This window comes from Bombyx mori, chromosome 14 (assembly GCF_030269925.1).
Source record: "Bombyx mori chromosome 14, ASM3026992v2".
Lineage (NCBI taxonomy): Eukaryota > Metazoa > Arthropoda > Insecta > Lepidoptera > Bombycidae > Bombyx > Bombyx mori.
In genome coordinates, this window is record NC_085120.1 from 4,627,236 (window position 1) to 4,644,152 (window position 16,917).

Below are 16,917 nucleotides of genomic sequence, written 5' to 3' on the forward strand. Positions count from 1 at the left end.
CGTGTGTAAGTACTTGTACACCTGTACAACACTCACGGAGGAGGACAAGGGGAGGTATTTGTCGACATACGACATAGGGAAGATCTTCCACCGAGCGGGTGATATCGATCGGCAGACCACCGGTCCGAATGTTCTTATTCAAAGCTTGTATGTATGCAAGCTTATTTTGAAAATGTCGTAAGCGAGGTTCAGGCATCTGTCAAATATCTTCTGTTCTGTGATGGCTGCCACCATATCACTCCCCTCCAAGACCGGAAGTCGTCCCATTATGTTAGCGTTGTCCGTGCTGAGATTAGCTTGCAAGTGCTAGTGCTGCTTGGAATCTGCGGTGAGTCGAGACTGATTTTTGGCAGAGAACAGGACACACTGCTCTTAGAACAGATGACCACTGAGACCAAAAAGTTCTCGAGTGGCGATCGCGTACCGGAAGACATAGCGTAGATAGGCTTCCCACAAAGTGGATCGAAGACCTATTGGGGTTCGTAGGAAACCATTGGATGTAGGCAGCGCAGAACCGTGTGTTGTGGCAAGGCTTGGGTGGGGCTATATCCAGCAGTAGACATCTGTGTAGCAGATAGACACAACCTGTAATCCCAAATCGATTTTTAAAAAAAACTGTCACTTTTCCAAAATCGATATGATTCCAATCAGTTAATGTTTTCGATTTTTCGTCATAAATTGAAAACTAACAAGAGGTGACACTCTACAATATTTAATTATACTCATATCTCTATTTAGTCCATAGATAATATAAGAATTTAGTCTGTGATTGTACTCTATTATGGAAATTGGAGGGCTGCCTACTTTTAGCCTCCGTTATGGTATACCTACACAATTTGACGGAAATTGCGCATAAAGATGTCTTGTAATATTATTATGAGGTCTTCTCATGCATATAGGTAAGTAGATTGATGAGTCCGACGGACGGGTTTTAAATATTAGTATAACATTTTTTATGTATCCACACCGTACTTTGTGCGTAGTGCGAGTTTTGTAACTTCTCGGTCGCTCGGTAAAAGTTAAAAAACTCAGTCTAAGCACACAGATGAATTTTTGTTCTATCCCTTTATTCTTGTATCAGGCACTGCTTAGACAGCAAAGGACAAGTCGCTTACCCACTGAATTTCCTTTCGCAATTACGTAGTAGGTAGTAGACTCTTCAAACCACTGCTCTTGTTAGGGCTAGTGTTAGCACGTTCGCTCAGGTGAGCCCGTGAGCTCCTTTAGTCGTCCAGGCGTTGCTGGAATAGCCTCTATCTTCTCTTAGGCTGCCAGCGAATAGGTAGGTAAAAATACTTACTATTGGAAGTACTTGGCGAAAAAACTATCATAGACTTAATAGTTAAATTTGGCTACACTTGGTAAATCCAGCCTAGAATCGGTATTTTAAACTAAACTAACATTCTAAATGACCGAATATTACGGCACATAATTGGCGGTGGCGATAAATTCATGTCTATCGAGGTCCTTTGTGTTTTATACCCCATACCACCTACAATAAACCCTTCCAATTAGAATGTATTATATCTAATAAAGTCAGAGAATGAAATTAGATGGTCGTTTTTGTTACTGTTATGCTGAATTTTGTATAAAATAAAAGGCTGTTTATGTTGTATGAACTTTATTTATTATTTATTACATCATGATTTTTTTACAATAAATAAATGCTGATAATAATTAATATGAAACGTCATGTCTAAAATAAGCAAATTTAATTAACTAATCTATAGAGAGTAACATGTATTCTAATATATAAAAAAAACAAAAAAATAGAAAAATGTGTACCTTCAGTGTCCTTCAGCAATACAAAAAACAATCTGATATAGATGGTGATAAAAAATAAAACGTCGATAATACGAAATTCGTAACGACAACGTTTAGTCGTACGTAGTTTAGTCCAATTATAAAAATGATGATTCTGTGAAAATAATAGTAACTGGTAACAATTTCTAGGAATTGCGGCAACTTAATGTCTATTAAAGGATTTTATTAGTCACTAACTAGTACTAGAACTACAGCTGCTTGTAAACTAAAGAGACAACATTGAGTGAACGGTTTATATTTAACAAATAATTTCAAAAACGTCATAAGAAAATTTAAAATGTAGGGTACACAATTGATTACATACAGTAAGGAGGGAATGAATACATGAAAATTTTGTACATTAAAAAACCAATACTGACGGGAATGTTTCGGTTATAATTTGATTAATAACAGTGGTTACACGGTGTTAATATTCGTATTGCCTCATCTCAGCTTAACAAGTTTTCCAATAAACCTACTGGATGTCAGCCAACTCTTCGATTGTTGTAACGAACACATTCCAAACACAACACTAAATAACATACAATGTGACATCTTCTGTAGCAGAACAATCAATTTCTTTGTCATTATACTGCATGTTCATGTTACTGCCTAAGGCGACAAGGATCTTCATGAACGAGATTAAAATCGAAGTTACGTGCTGCCATATTGTAAAAGATGTTTTTTTTTTAAGTTGTAGATTTTATTCACTACTAAAACTCGTAAAAAGTAAGAAAATACAACTGTTCGGATCTGATGTAAAGAGAACATTATTAAATGTGGATTGCAGATATGCCAAAACCACAACCACAACGTATTCTAGTATATAATGCTCCACTGAAATAAATTACAATTTCAGACAAAAATAACAATTGAAATCAATTCCCAGGCAATATTATGACACGCATCACGATCCTTTATCATATTCAAAGAGTCTTGTCGCCCTAACATTTTTTGACTCAACACATTTTAATTTTTTTCGTCTCATCAATACGTAAGCACTTTAATCTACACAGACAAGTTGACGGAGACAGAATAAATTCGTGTAATGTTCAAATTTAGGCAAGCGTGAAAAGATGTCACATTCGAGATGAAATTTATAATACCACAACAAAACAAACAGAACACATTATTTTTATTCGAGGATCGCGCGTTGCAAACTCGTAAAACAGTCTTAAAACTCATCCAAACATAAATAAGGTTAGCACAATACAATCGGCGTGTGAAGTACTGACACGGAAGTTTCTCAAACAACATACAATATGTAGTATTCTAGAACAGTCCCGCCCGCGCAATACTTCCAACGCATAAAACAAAAATAATTTTAAAACGTTATTATTATTAGTCAAACACCTCCCTCAATCATAGTTTTCACCGGCCATGAAATCTACATTGAGTTCCACACGCGTACATACAAAAATTAGGTTTTTCGCATCTTTTCTATACACTACTTTTTTTTTCGTAAGCGCTATCTCCAATTTATTTATTTGCTAGGGTTTGTAATAATGTTGATGTATCTATAACTATTATGGGGCAGGATTAGTATTAATAAAAGTATATAATAGTGAAATCAAAGGATGCTGTATTACAAACCTATAACATTGTTTATCATTAATCACTTCTTTAGTTTCGTAAGATGGATTATATTACATTCCATTCTTGTATCGCCCTCAAATTTATAATTAATGAAGTATTAATGAAGTTTCATTGGATATTCCAATAATGAAAGTGATCTCCATTTTAAAATTATTAATAATGAAATCAATGAGACACGTAGGCCGATTAAACTGACTAATACATATTCTGTAGAAACTTCTAGAAGCAAGTGCATTACCGAACTGGAACATCACGAAAAAAAAAGCCGATCTAGATATACTGAATTGATAGAATATCCATTATATTGGTTTACACATCAATTTATTTTTGATAATTAATGTCTAATATTATTCTAAGCTCCGTAATATGTACTTCACATTAACTACGGCCAGACAACGTTAATTAATCACACGTTTCAATTTACGCCAATTTTAAATACCGATTTATGACTAAACATGTTTTAGTTCCCTTACTAAGGTCCCAGAACTCGCAAGCACACCTAATACCCTGTCAGAGGCGATACTGTTTAGCGGTATTGTCGTCGTTATATCTTAGCAAGGGATACGAAATTCTTGTGTATGAACTAATCAGGCGTCACAAAAAAATCTACAACGTGTAACTAAATTTCGTGCGTTAGTCGATCACAAGCAGTGGTAATATGTTAAATAAGTCGATTCAAATAATAATTTTGAACTACAAAGCGAATGATAAATCGAATTATTGCTTCGTGCCTCACGAACATTTAATTCTAAGGAAACCTCGAGTGCAGCGCACCGCTTTGTCTAAGGATAACAACTCACAATTTCTTTATCAACGAATGGCACACGGTATTTTCAACTTTTCAGATAAATCACAACAAGATTGAAACTAGTGTTGCAGAAAGAAATTGTGAGTGTGGTTATGAATGGTGTGTGAAAGAGAGAGCTACATAATCCGCGTGGTTGCAACAGGGACCGCCTATCTTTTGGAGGAGCTCTTGATTTGTTGCAGTTTCAGGCGCAGAGCGTCGACCGCCGCCTCGTTCTTGTGTGACAGCGGTTGTGTGGTGTGAAGCTGGAAAATATGATAATCATTAATTAGTATTAGTGTTCGCCTAATTAGTTGAAATTCAATTTCGATTTTCTGTATTACACTTTTGATTTGTCAGAAAACGATAGCAGGCGATTCCGACTTCTCTTTTCCAAAAATGGCAATGGTACTTTTTGAAGACACTTTCCATCTAACAATCTATACTAATATATAAATCTACAGTGGTTTTTACGGATGTTCCGTTATAACTACTGAACCATGCATCCGATTGACTTGAAACTTGGTATCCATGTAGAAAATACATGTACTTTATGGATAGGCTAATATTTATATGAGTGTTGGATTCCCTAAACCAGTTGCGGGGACGTTAATGATGAGAATCTTTGTGGGGGTGAGAAATAATAATGTCATTTTTAAATGCCCAGCGAAGCGGACGGGTAGAACTAGTAGTTGTATACTATAAAAATATTTGAACGCTTTATCAAGAACTTACTTAATCATTGCTTGTTAATACTTACTAGAGGCCACGCAGTAGTCGAAAGTCGACTATAATTCATTGAAATTACAAGTTTCAACATTACTATGGTTCTATTGTTACAGATTTCGCCAAGACTACACTATACAAAAATTAAATAATAAAGATAAACAATATTAACCTATTCTCAATTTGACTACAGACTTTTAAGCAATAACAAAAGTTTGACAATAAACAAAGAGTATATGTGTGTGTGTCAAATACATGGTAGTGTGTGTAATGTTTTCTTTATTGATTTAACGTATTTTTAATCCATAATTTGAAAAAAATATTAGTATTCTGCACTTCTTCTCTACATTCTCTATAAATGTGGAAAATTTCATACTCCTCCGTCCATGCAATTTTCGTAATAAGGGGTACAAAGTTTTTGCTTCACGTATTAATATATAGATATTTTACAAAAAAAAATATCCCCCTACGCATGTACGGCACAGACAGCTTAGACAAATATATTATTTAAAGTTGTGTGTGTGTATATGTACCTCCAGCTGCGGGTCGATGCTGTGCGGCTTGGGCAGCGTGCTGTCGTTAATGGAGTCGACGAGCGCTCTGTTGTCGGCGATGGGCGTGCGAGCTTGTGACGGGGACTCTGTTTTCATTCCAGCTTTCGCCTGAAAATATTCACAACAAAACAATGTATATCTGCTAATGTTCGAAACACAAACATTTTGGAAAAGTATTTTTTCGAATACGAAAAGGCAATAAACGACTATCCTAGGCCTAAACGAAAACAATACTTGTCGTTACAACATTAAGTTATTTTTTCACGGCGCCTTAAGTTTTCTAGAAACCTGCATTAGCAGACAAAGATTGGGCCTGCGTTAGCAAACCAAAATTAAAAAAACTTTTTTCATATTACTGTGTTATGAGTGTTTACGTTAGATTTTTGATAAATATTAAAATCTATTATAATCAATTTACACAAAACACAGTAATAATAAAAACTATAGCCAGAGAACCAACATTAAACTATTTTTAATAATATAACATTTTAGTTTTAATTTTTTAAAATTAAATTAGGAATACAAAGACTGTCAGAAACTTCATAAAGAAACTTTGAAAGCATAGTTAAAATATAAATATGGATTACCTGCAAAGCTCTGAGTCTTTCCAAGAAGATCACATGTGATTTCTCGTCGTGTTCATTACTTATGTCTGTACAACAATAAAACTAAATTACAAATCGTCCAAGGATTAATAAGTCAACAAACGTATGACCACTGGTGGTAGGACCTCTTGTCAGTCCGCACGGGTAGGTACCACCACCCCGCTTATATCTGTCGTGAAGCAGTAATGCGTTTCGGTTTGAAGGGCGGGGCAGCCGTTGTAACTATATTGAGACCTTAGAACTTATATCTCGAGGTGGGTGGCGCATTTACGTTGTAGACGTCTATGGGTTCCAGTAAACACTTAACACCAGGTGGGCCCGGTCATCGTTCTCGTCGAACCCGTCGCTTGTGACGAAGGGGTTGACGAGTAAATGAACCCTCAGACACAGCCCACGAGTTTCTCGCCGGATCTTCTCAGTAGGTCGCGTTTCCGATCCGGTGGTAGATTCTGCGAAGCACTGCTCTTGCTAGGGTTCGTGTTAGCAACGTCATCAGGTTTGAGCCCCGTGAGCTCACCTACTAGTTAAGGCTACGCTGATATAGCCTCTCAAGGCTATCAGCTCAAGAAGAAAAAAAAAAAAAAACAAGAATAGTTCACCAATGTTGTCAGCCTTGTAGTCGTGTTTGTACATGAGCATAGAGCCCAGTTTCCTCTGCTCGGCCACTTCGCGCAGGCCTCGCTCGACGAAGTTGCGGAAGTAGTACGACGAGCCTTGCATGAAAGTCCAAATGTCCACGTCCGGGTGTCGCTCCTGGAAAAACAGTTTTGGAAGCGTCAGAAATATTTTACCGTCGCTTGTGCTCACACAATGTGCTCCCTACTGTGGTTTACAGTGTCCTCGAGCAACTTCCCATAGAAACGAGACTATCGACGATTTGCTACCAGAAGGTTCTTGGTTACTTTGGTCACATTGCTCGGCGGCCACCAGACAACCTTGAAAGATTGACTGTGGTGGGCAAGGTAGAAGGGAAAAGACCCGCTGGCCGGCCACCAAACCCTTGGTCAGATCAGGTAACTGCGCTCACTGGACTCTCTGTTGCGACCGCCCTGAGAGAAGCCGAAAACCGAAGGAAATGGAAGCTGATGGTACAAAGAGCCACAAAGGGCTTTCAGGGACACGACCTTCAGCTATGAAGTATGCGACTAAGAGAGAGAGACTACTGAGAGTAACGTTGCAAATTCGAGAACGTAGTTTACCTTACATCTAGAAAAATAATGATTAATGACAATAGGCAGAGAGTTTGGTCGTTCTACCTTAGACCGTAATTCAGGGTTGTCGATAGCCGACATCGATAATTTTCAGAGCTCATTTTTTTAATGCTTATATTATGTCTTTTTTAATATAAAAAATAGAGACCTTAGGAATTAGAAAACTAGGTAGTAAAATAGATCGGGATAATTTTAGTACAAATATATAAAAAGGTTGAGGACACATACTTTTTTTTTTTTTTTTATTGCTTAGATGTGTGGACGAGCTCACAGCCCACCTGGTGTTAAGTGGTTACTGGAGCCCATAGACATCTACAACGTAAATGCGCCACACACCTTGAGATATAGTTCTAAGGTCTCAGTATAGTCACAACGGCTGCCCCACCCTTCAAACCGAAACGCATTACTGCTTCACGGCAGAAATAGCCGGGCCGGTGGTACCTACCCGTGCGGACTCACAAGAGGTCCTACTACCAGTAATTACGCAAATTATAATTTTGCGGGTTTGATTTTTATTGCACGATGTTATTCCTTCACCGTGGAAGCCAATCGTGAACATTTGTTGAGTACATACATGTTTCTTCTGATTTATCGACTATTACCATTTATATTCCCTAGCCTAAAATTTCTATAAAATCTAATCAGGAATATGTATTGCGATTACGATGTATACGATTCGTAATTCGTTTCCAAATAATTCTTGTCCACCTGATGGTTGTCTGGAAGAGATCGGATTTAGCGATAAGACCTCCAATTGTACTTTTTTTTGTATTTATTGATTTTATTTTTAGTATTTTTATTGTTTAGATGGGTGTACGAGCTTACAGCCCACCTAGTATTAAGTGGTTACTGAAGCCCATAGACAACTACAACGTAAATGCGCCACTCACCTCGAGATATGGTGGGGCAGCCGTTGTAACTATACTAAGATCTTAGAACTTATATCTCAAGATGGGTGGCGCATTTACGTTGTAGGTGTCTATGGGCTTCAGTAACCACTTTACACCAGGTGGGCTGTGAGCTCGTCCAACCATTTAAGCAATAAAAAATAAAAAATAGGTTCTAAGGTTTCAGTATAGTTACAACGGCTGCCCCACTCTTCATACCGAAACGCATTACTGCTTCACGACAGAAATAGGCAGGGCGGTGGTACCTACCCGCGCGGACTCAAGAGGTCCTACCACCAGTAAACAGTAATGTTTCGCATTGTTTTTTTGTTGATGAACAATTTTTTTTTCTATTACCCTTGTCGGCAGACGAGCATACGGCCCACCTGATAGTGAGCGGTTACCGTCACTCATGGACTTCAGCAATGCCAGGGGCAGAGCCTTGCCGCTGCCTGCCTATGTGTCGATACCGGAGTGTTAGAGAGCGCTCGACTGACCCTCAAGTCGTAGAGCTGTACGAGCGCCTCCTTGTGGTGCTCCTTGCTGCCGATGCGCTTGAGGATGAGGGCGAGCTCCTCGTGCACGGCGCGCGGCAGGCGGCCGGCGGTGAGCGCGGCGTTGGGCGTGACGGACGCCAGGACAGAGCCTCCGTTGATCGCGTCCGGAGTGTTTTCTTTCTTTTCGTCCAGTTTCAGTTGCTGTACGTGTAAGCGAACTTTAGAAAAGATTTATTTCAATAATTCATCATCACCTTATATTTGTTACTCTCGAAATATTTTTGAAGTTATACTTCTTTAGGCGCGTTATGAAAAATTGATGAGAGTGAAATTATACGATGCGCGCGCACCGTGACACAAAATTAACAGAATGAAGTTGCCCACTAAATCGCTCATTACAATACGACCGACGTAACTTGGCGAGTCTGGATATAGCCGCAGGTGAACTTTCCGAACCGTACCGAGAATTACCGAATTTATACGATATCAAGAAAAGGGATGTCCAATATGCGTGTTTGAGGATGTTGTTTAATCGATTTTTTTTCAAATTGATTATTATTTAAATTAAAAAAAAAGAAATAAATTTAATAAAAATAAAGTATAACTTCTTACGTGCGTACATAAGTACACGCACCCTTTTTTCTAAATAATAATCTGTCAAAGGATATAAAATTTCTTTTACTCTTTTTATGGTAATGTAAATTCTTTTAAAATACTAGCTGACCCGGCAAACGTTTTGCCATATATAAGATTTCTAGGGAATTACTAGTGTAGAAAAAAAAACTAACTTATTGTAAGTGTGTAAGGATGTGGTAAATGAGTGAAAGAGGCATGTAGCGCTGTGAACGATGAGGGAATATAAAAATGACAAAACCTCATTCAACCACATAATGCCGCATTATAACAAACAAACAAAAATGTTCAAAAAATAAATAATAAATGTTAGGGGTGGACAACCCTTATCACTTAGGGGTATGAAAAATAGATAGTAGCCGATTCTCAGACCTACTGAATATGCATATACTCAACCTCTGAACGAAACTCAAAGCTCTGAACGAAAACCTTACTTCTAATCGATTTGTGGCTATATTTTAAGTATATAAAAATAAAATATAAAACGATATAAACAATAGATTCACATACCTTCAAAACTTTAAGTAAATAAGGGTAGAGGTCAGATTCGTTGACGTCCGGTACCTGGGTGAGATGGTTCACTATCGATGAGCCTTTCATTTTGACTAGAGTATGTACCAATGTTTTCACTGTCCTAGAATATACAGAAAATACTGTTTATATATTATTATCATTAATAATTACTTCTTCTTCTTCTTCTTCTTCCTTCAGTCCACAACGTCCACTGCTGGACAAAGCCTCCTTAAGCCTCGCCACAACGAACGGTCACCTGACGCCTGCTTCCACCGGAATCTCGCGACCCTCAACAGGTCATCGGTCTACCAGGTGGGAGGCCTACCCACGCTACGTCTCCCGATACGCGGTCGACACTCGAAAACTTTTCAGCTTTGAAGGCCATGTGTTCTAACGAGCGAAGCGTCTTGCCCAATAATCACAAATATTTGAAATACATATTAAGCTTATGTAGTAATTTAGTAAGAAATAATTATTATTATCTTTAATCCTTTTTTTTAAAGTGAAACTTTTATTACATCGTCTCAAACTTTTTCGCCTGTGTGTTGAATGTCGCGTGACGGTCGGCTGCAGAGTAGGGATAAAGTGAAAGGGGCTCGTCAGAGCAGCCAAGGCCAATATGGCGGCGCCTATAGTTCGCAGCAGCTGACCGTGTAGTGTATAGACTCATTTGTGCCAGTGCTTCACGATATTTTGTTTGTTTTTGTTAGTATTTAATGTAAATGTTGTTTGTCAGAGTTCAATATCTATAATGTGAAAAAAAAATCACTTTTACCGTGGTTTCATAAAACCATACAATCCTTTTTTTCTTCACACTGAAATAGTAGTTTTCTCACCTGTATGGCGTATCGCTTATATCAGGATTCTTCTTCCAAAAGCTATTCGGATAAGCCTTATAGAACAAATGTATTTTGTACAGCACGGCGTCGTAGTCTATCGAATTGACATCCCAAGTGGAGATCATCTTCAACGTCTTCCAGAAGCACTTGAGGAGGAGGTCCTGGTAGCGCGGGTACTCCGGCTCTGACACTCCGATTGAATCATGGAGCAGGGAGACTATTGCGCTGTATGAAATAAACAAAAGAATATCATCAAATCTGATAAAAGTAAAATAAAATTTCGTATGAGCATGCAGGATATTTGAGTTTACACTATACTAAAGTGTAAACTATAACTATAAATTAAATCATATTTAAACGATCTATGCTATTTTGCTAGAATATTTTTAGGGTCTTTACTGTCTTCGGTATAGGTACAATATACTAAGTTAAATTATTTGTGTTCCTGCTCTTTAGTTTAAATGACAAACGAATCAACAGCCACCAAGTATTACACAGTGGAGCCTACAGAACTTACAAAATGAATGTCAGTGCTAACTTTGGAGAATAGTTTTGGATGCCCTTTAATACACAATGGACATTTATTTAGCAGCATTAACAAATAAATCTAAGATAATTCTTATGAAACACTGAGAAGTAATTTATGAAACTGTTATTTAAAAAAAGGACTTTTAAAGTTTATTATTGTAGACCTTAATGGGTTTTGTGTGTGTTTTTTTTGCTTAGATGGGTGGACGAGCTCACAGCCCACCTGGTGTTAAGTGGTTACCGGAGCCCATAGACATCTACAACGTAAATGCCGCCACCCACCTTGAAACATGAGTTGTAAAGTCTCCCTTTTAACATTTTTTATTGTTTAGATGGGTGGACGAGCTCACAGCCCACCTGGTTTTAAATGGTTACTGGAGCCCATAGACATTTAGTACGTAAATGCGCCACCCACCTTGAGATGTAAGTTCTAAGGTCTCAGTATAGTTACAACGGCTGCTTTACCCTTCAAACCGAAACGCATTACTGCTTCACGGCAGAAATAGGCAAGGTGGCGGTACCTACCCGTGCGGACTCACTAGAGGTCCTACCACCAGTAATAAATAACAGTACAAGAATGAAGTGTCGATGGCTCACCAGAGCAGCGGCGTGCGGGGCGAGTGCTCGAGCACGCGCACGCACACGTTGTTGAGGATGCGCACGAGCCGCTCGGCGTCCGCGCCCCCCGCCGCCCCCGCCGCGCCCCCCGCGCCCAGCACGCGGAGCAGCTCCCCCAGCAGGCAGCACAACGCGCTCTCGCCCACTTGCGAGCCGCAGCCGGCTGTGTCGTAGAACTGTGTGAACAATGTTAATCCAGTTTAATATAAAAATACAATCGATTCGATGTTCATAATAAATAAATAACAGTCAGATGCAATAACACATTCGTTTTATTTTTATTTATACCCAATTAATAAACAAAAGTTAGAACATTCATGATATACATGTCGGAGACGGTCATTAGTTTGATAGCTAAACGAAACGCAGCACGATTCCCGAAAGATTGCACGATTGCGGTATTTTAGAGACTCTGCTAACTGAGTGCTACGCCAGGGTCTAGCCGATGGGGGCGCTTAACCGTCACGTCACTTACCAACCAGCCTACTTGAAGAGCGGTAACTACGTCCTAAGAACTGTAATGCGTTTTCGTTTGCTAGCGTCAAGAGAAAAATTCTAAATTGTTCAAGATATCAAACGTGATGGTGTACTCAATATTTCTATTAGCTCGATCACCCTATGATGTCTGACAATGGTGTTAATAATTGTAGTTTCTCCGACATATATTTATATTCTGAACATCCGTAAAAAAGATTTTGAAGGGTATGGCATGCTGACATTGGTGAGCACCCCCGCGAGGCACTTGTAGGCGGAGAGCGCGTCGTGCGCTGGGGCGGGGGGCGCGGCCCGCAGCCGCCGCAGCTGCGCCGCCACCGCCGCCACCAGCCGCTGCTCGTGCGCGCCCAGCGCCGCGCCGCGCCCCGACACCACCACGCCGGAGATCAGCGACAACGCGCGCATGGCGGCCTGCCGAGCGACATTACATCATCATCATCATTCTCCTGCCCTTCTCCCAGTCACCTGGGGTCGGCTCAACATGTTTTCTCCTTCCATACTCCTCTATCAAATACCATTTCTTCGCTCACTCCCCTCTTTTCCATATCGTCTTTCACGCAATCCATCCATTTCTTCTCAGGTCTACCTCTTCCTCTATATCCTTCTATATTCATAGTTAACACTCTCTTACCAACGTAATTTTCATTTCGTCTCATCACATGTCCATACCATCTCAAACGCGCACTCCTCAGCTTCTCTGTCACAGGTGCCACTTTCAGACTTCCTCTAACATATTCATTCCGTATTCTATCCATTCTCGTTATTCCACACATCCATCGCAACATTCGCATCTCTGCTGCATGCAATCACCTTTCATCTACCACGCGGCATTACATACTGGACTTTATTACTACTACTACTACCCATCAGAGGTAGGCCTCAGTCACTCACGGCACAAAAGCAGATAATTAAGATAAAGTGAAATTTTATGGCAGATCATGAAAGAATCATACTTCAAATTATTTTTAACTTAAATATATTTTTCGAAATGAATATTTACGTATGGACTAGAAATAGTATTTTGCGAGCACTGCGGCCTTTTCTTTTTACATAACAGTGTATTTTTTTTTCTTTTGGCAGCAATTTATGCCAGTGTCATGTTGTAGTGTTTTTGGGATTTAACTAATCCACACTTCACAGCCAGTGTCACAGTGCTAGTACATGGTTATGTTATATTATTTGATTTAATTACTCTAAAACAATCGTGTTTCTGATTTAATTATGTAGTTGAAAATAACATATAGTATTAGTTAGGTTAGATATATATACAGATGAGAAACTAAATTCTAAACAGTGTAAAATAATGTGTTATACGAACATTGAGGTCGGGGCTGGATATGGAGTGGATGGTGTCCGCGAGTTGCGCGTCGTCGACGGCACAGGGCGGCGCGGCCGGCGCGGGCGCGGGGCGGCCCGGCGACGGCGGCACTATGCTGCAACCATATACAATGATATTACTTGTGGTAGGCCTTCTTGTGAGTCCGCACGGGTAAGTACCACCGCCCTGCCTATTTCTGCCGTGAAGCAGTAATGAGTTTCGGTTTGAAGGGCGAGGCAGCCGTTGTACCTATACTGAGACCTTAGAACTCATATCTCAAGGTGGGTGGCGGCATTTACGTTGGATATGTCTATGGGCTCCGGTAACCACTATACAATAAACATAAACAAAAAAAAAAACATTTTTATATCCACATAAATATTACACACAACATTTTACTCTACACAACTCTTTATTTTAAAACAGACAAACTTACATGATAATTGCCAGTTACTGATCAAGGATATAGGGGTGTGAAAATAGGGATTGGCCGTGTGGTGGCTTAGAACAGCTCTTCATCAACCCAGGAGGTTACTACACTAATATGTGTATCTTATGTTTTAGCGGTGGATTTTACAGGCTTGCACACTGTCTCCCACTGTTCATCTCTCTTTCAAAGTGCATTCTAGTTTGAAAGACAGAACTGCCAATGAATTTGATTTCATATACTAAGTTAACAGATAACATTAATATTTGGTTGTGGTTCTACATACCTGGCCCTGACTGGTTGGACGGTGGGTTTCCTCATGCCTCCAACGGGCACAGGGTCGTCCAAAAATTTCAAGTCTGGCTGAGCTAGTTCTGGCCTCCGTACTGAGGGAACTGCTGCGTCTAACTGTGCTATCAGGTCTGGATCTAGACCGAACGGGCCGGTAATGACTCTCGGTTCCAGCGGTGCACTGTAAGTTGAATTATAAAATTAATTAACACTTAATTAAAAATTTAGAAAGATCCTGAATTTCATACAGGTTTTTTTTCCCCTTTGTTATTGAGTTATTCTCGCCCGGAGAATCTAGTATAACCTCACGAGGTTACTAGAATAGGTAGGAAAAAGAAGAAAAAAATTGTAAATTAACATCTTTAAAATAATGACACGCCATTATCTCTGAAGCTGCTTTTAAACTGCGCTATAATATAATAGCATATAGTATATAGCTCATAGCACAACAATATCACGCACCATACATTGTTATGGACATTAACACTATACTGTCCTATATATTATAGGCTAAGTATAGGCTGCTAGTCTGAAAGCAGCTTAAATAGTATTAATCAAAGTAGCTACCTGACTATATTTCCACTTACTACATTTCTACAAAAAACCCTGTCGAAATCTTAATTTAAAGTTTAGTCCACACTGTTGAAGCGCCGGGCGAATAACTAATTACACCTAACCTAAGCCAGCAAGTTTATTTTTATTGTTTCTTTGTTTGCAACACCACTGGTCTAACTTACACGTTCACGGGCGGTGGAGGTTGTTGTTCTTCCTCCTCCTCTTCCTCCTCGTATTCCGCCTGCGGTATAGTGTCAGCTGATATCATGCGACGTGGTATTTCGGGCTCCTTCGATATAAATGTATATTATTGTAATATTCCATTGAATTCACGTAAGGTTTTTGGAGATTTTTCCTAATTAGTTCTCATTAATCGGGAAAAGGTAACCACTAGTAAAGGCAAGTATTGTTTTAAACCTCGCAAGCTTAGTAAAGCTTGTTTTATCGAAATTTTTGTTACTATATTATATGGCGCAAAGAAAAATGAATAAAAATGGAAAAATGACGGTATTTTAATTAGTTGTATACATCTGTATAATTAATGAATTAACCAATTTAATTAAGATACCTTTTAATGCTTATAAATACATTTTTATTAGCAGATTTAATCATTATGTCAACCCTAATAAAAAATAGTAAAGCCATCATTCATATTAAAAAATAATTACATATTTACTTTACTGGTGGTAGGACCCCTTATGAGTCCCCGCGGGTAGGTACTACCGCCCTGCCTATTTCTGCCATGAAGCAGTAACGCGTTTCGGTTTAAAGAGTGGGGCAGCTGTTGTAACTATACTGAGACCTTAGAACTTATATCTCAAGGTGGGTGGCGCATTTACGTTGTAGATGTCTATGGGCTCCAGTAATCACTTAACACCAGGTGGGCTGTAAGCTAGTCCGCCCATCGAAGCCATAAAAAAAAAATTACCTCTGGCTGCTGCAGAATAGGTTTCCCTGTAGCCGACAAAGGAACTACCATGGAACGTCGAGCCTCAGCGCTGCGAGTCTTGCCGGCTCTCTTGATGCGCTCTTCCAGTAATGAGAGGTCTTTGTCAGATATCTGCAATATGAAAAAGTAGTTCATCTTTTTTTTTTCTTCTTTTTTTCCTACCTAAGCTTTGAGCCTTGAGAGGCTATTTCAACCTTAACTAGTAGGTGAGCTCACCGGGCTCAAACCGGAGTGTTGCCAACACTGACCCTAACAAGAGCAGTGCTTCGCAGAATCTACCACCGGATCGGACACGCGACCCACTGAGAAGATCCGACGAGAAACTCAGTGAGCTGTGTCTGTAGGTTAATTCGCTCGTCGAGCCCTTCGTCGCAAGCGACGGGTTCGGCGAGGACGGTGACCGGTGCTTGTGGTACCTAAAAGCACCGTTAATGGATCGGGAGGATCCGTAATGACGTGTTTTGGGCGACGTCGACGAATTCATCAAGAGCACGCTAGTAACTTAGAAGCGCAGCATCCTCGCATCTTGTAAAACATGTCATTGTAATTATTTATTGTCATTCATTATTATTATAACGTACTTGACGTTTAAGTGGATTTATTTATATAAGTTTAGCTCATTGATTAAGCAGTTAGTATACATATCTTTGTTAAAGGTATTTTCAATTTGGGGTCTTGAATTTGTTTGTTTTCGCTACCCTTTCATTACTATATATAGAGGGGTGAAAGGCTATTTGGTTTGAGAGATATTTTTGTGACTTTACAGGCGAGCCATTTAAAGTATAAAAATATCATAAGAAAAACACTTCTTCAGCTATTTAAAAGGAGTAAACTTAATTTAATTTCAATTAAAAACGTCGAATTGTTGATGCCAGTACCAAATAAAACGGACCTTTGATTACAAATATAAATATCGCTTAAACCAATAATAACCTTTCACTCCTCTATATTAGACAACTTAAGTATGTATCTACTCAAGGAAAAAAGTAGTGTCGATTTTTACACGCTTTATATTAGCTTCACTTGTATGTATGTTTGTAACTGACTCCTTTAGACACGATTTTGATCCACTTTAAACGGCCACA

General features: G+C 39.2%; 1 protein-coding gene and 1 long non-coding RNA gene across 4 annotated transcripts in view; one reads left to right on the plus strand and one right to left on the minus strand.

The window, feature by feature from the left end:
- Positions 1 to 750: 750 nt before the first annotated feature.
- On the plus strand, positions 751 to 5,950 carry LOC134200082 (uncharacterized). Its single transcript, XR_009974838.1, has 2 exons — positions 751 to 899; positions 5,452 to 5,950. It is a non-coding gene; the product is annotated as an uncharacterized LOC134200082 (long non-coding RNA).
- The window catches only part of LOC101745477 (protein mini spindles), a 43,372-nt gene continuing 28,059 nt past the window's right edge, over positions 1,605 to 16,917 (minus strand). For all 3 annotated transcript variants that reach the window (XM_012691332.4, XM_012691333.4, XM_062672017.1), the window contains 13 exons: positions 15,812 to 15,943; positions 15,066 to 15,172; positions 14,324 to 14,509; positions 13,611 to 13,725; positions 12,515 to 12,703; positions 11,777 to 11,973; positions 10,649 to 10,876; positions 9,810 to 9,933; positions 8,667 to 8,867; positions 6,671 to 6,824; positions 6,054 to 6,118; positions 5,446 to 5,574; positions 1,605 to 4,452 (listed from right to left, as the gene is read on the minus strand). In XM_012691332.4, coding sequence (XP_012546786.2) covers positions 4,357 to 4,452; positions 5,446 to 5,574; positions 6,054 to 6,118; positions 6,671 to 6,824; positions 8,667 to 8,867; positions 9,810 to 9,933; positions 10,649 to 10,876; positions 11,777 to 11,973; positions 12,515 to 12,703; positions 13,611 to 13,725; positions 14,324 to 14,509; positions 15,066 to 15,172; positions 15,812 to 15,943 — 1,923 coding nt within the window. In that variant the 3' untranslated portion in view covers positions 1,605 to 4,356. The remainder of the gene's footprint in view (positions 4,453 to 5,445; positions 5,575 to 6,053; positions 6,119 to 6,670; positions 6,825 to 8,666; positions 8,868 to 9,809; positions 9,934 to 10,648; positions 10,877 to 11,776; positions 11,974 to 12,514; positions 12,704 to 13,610; positions 13,726 to 14,323; positions 14,510 to 15,065; positions 15,173 to 15,811; positions 15,944 to 16,917) is intronic.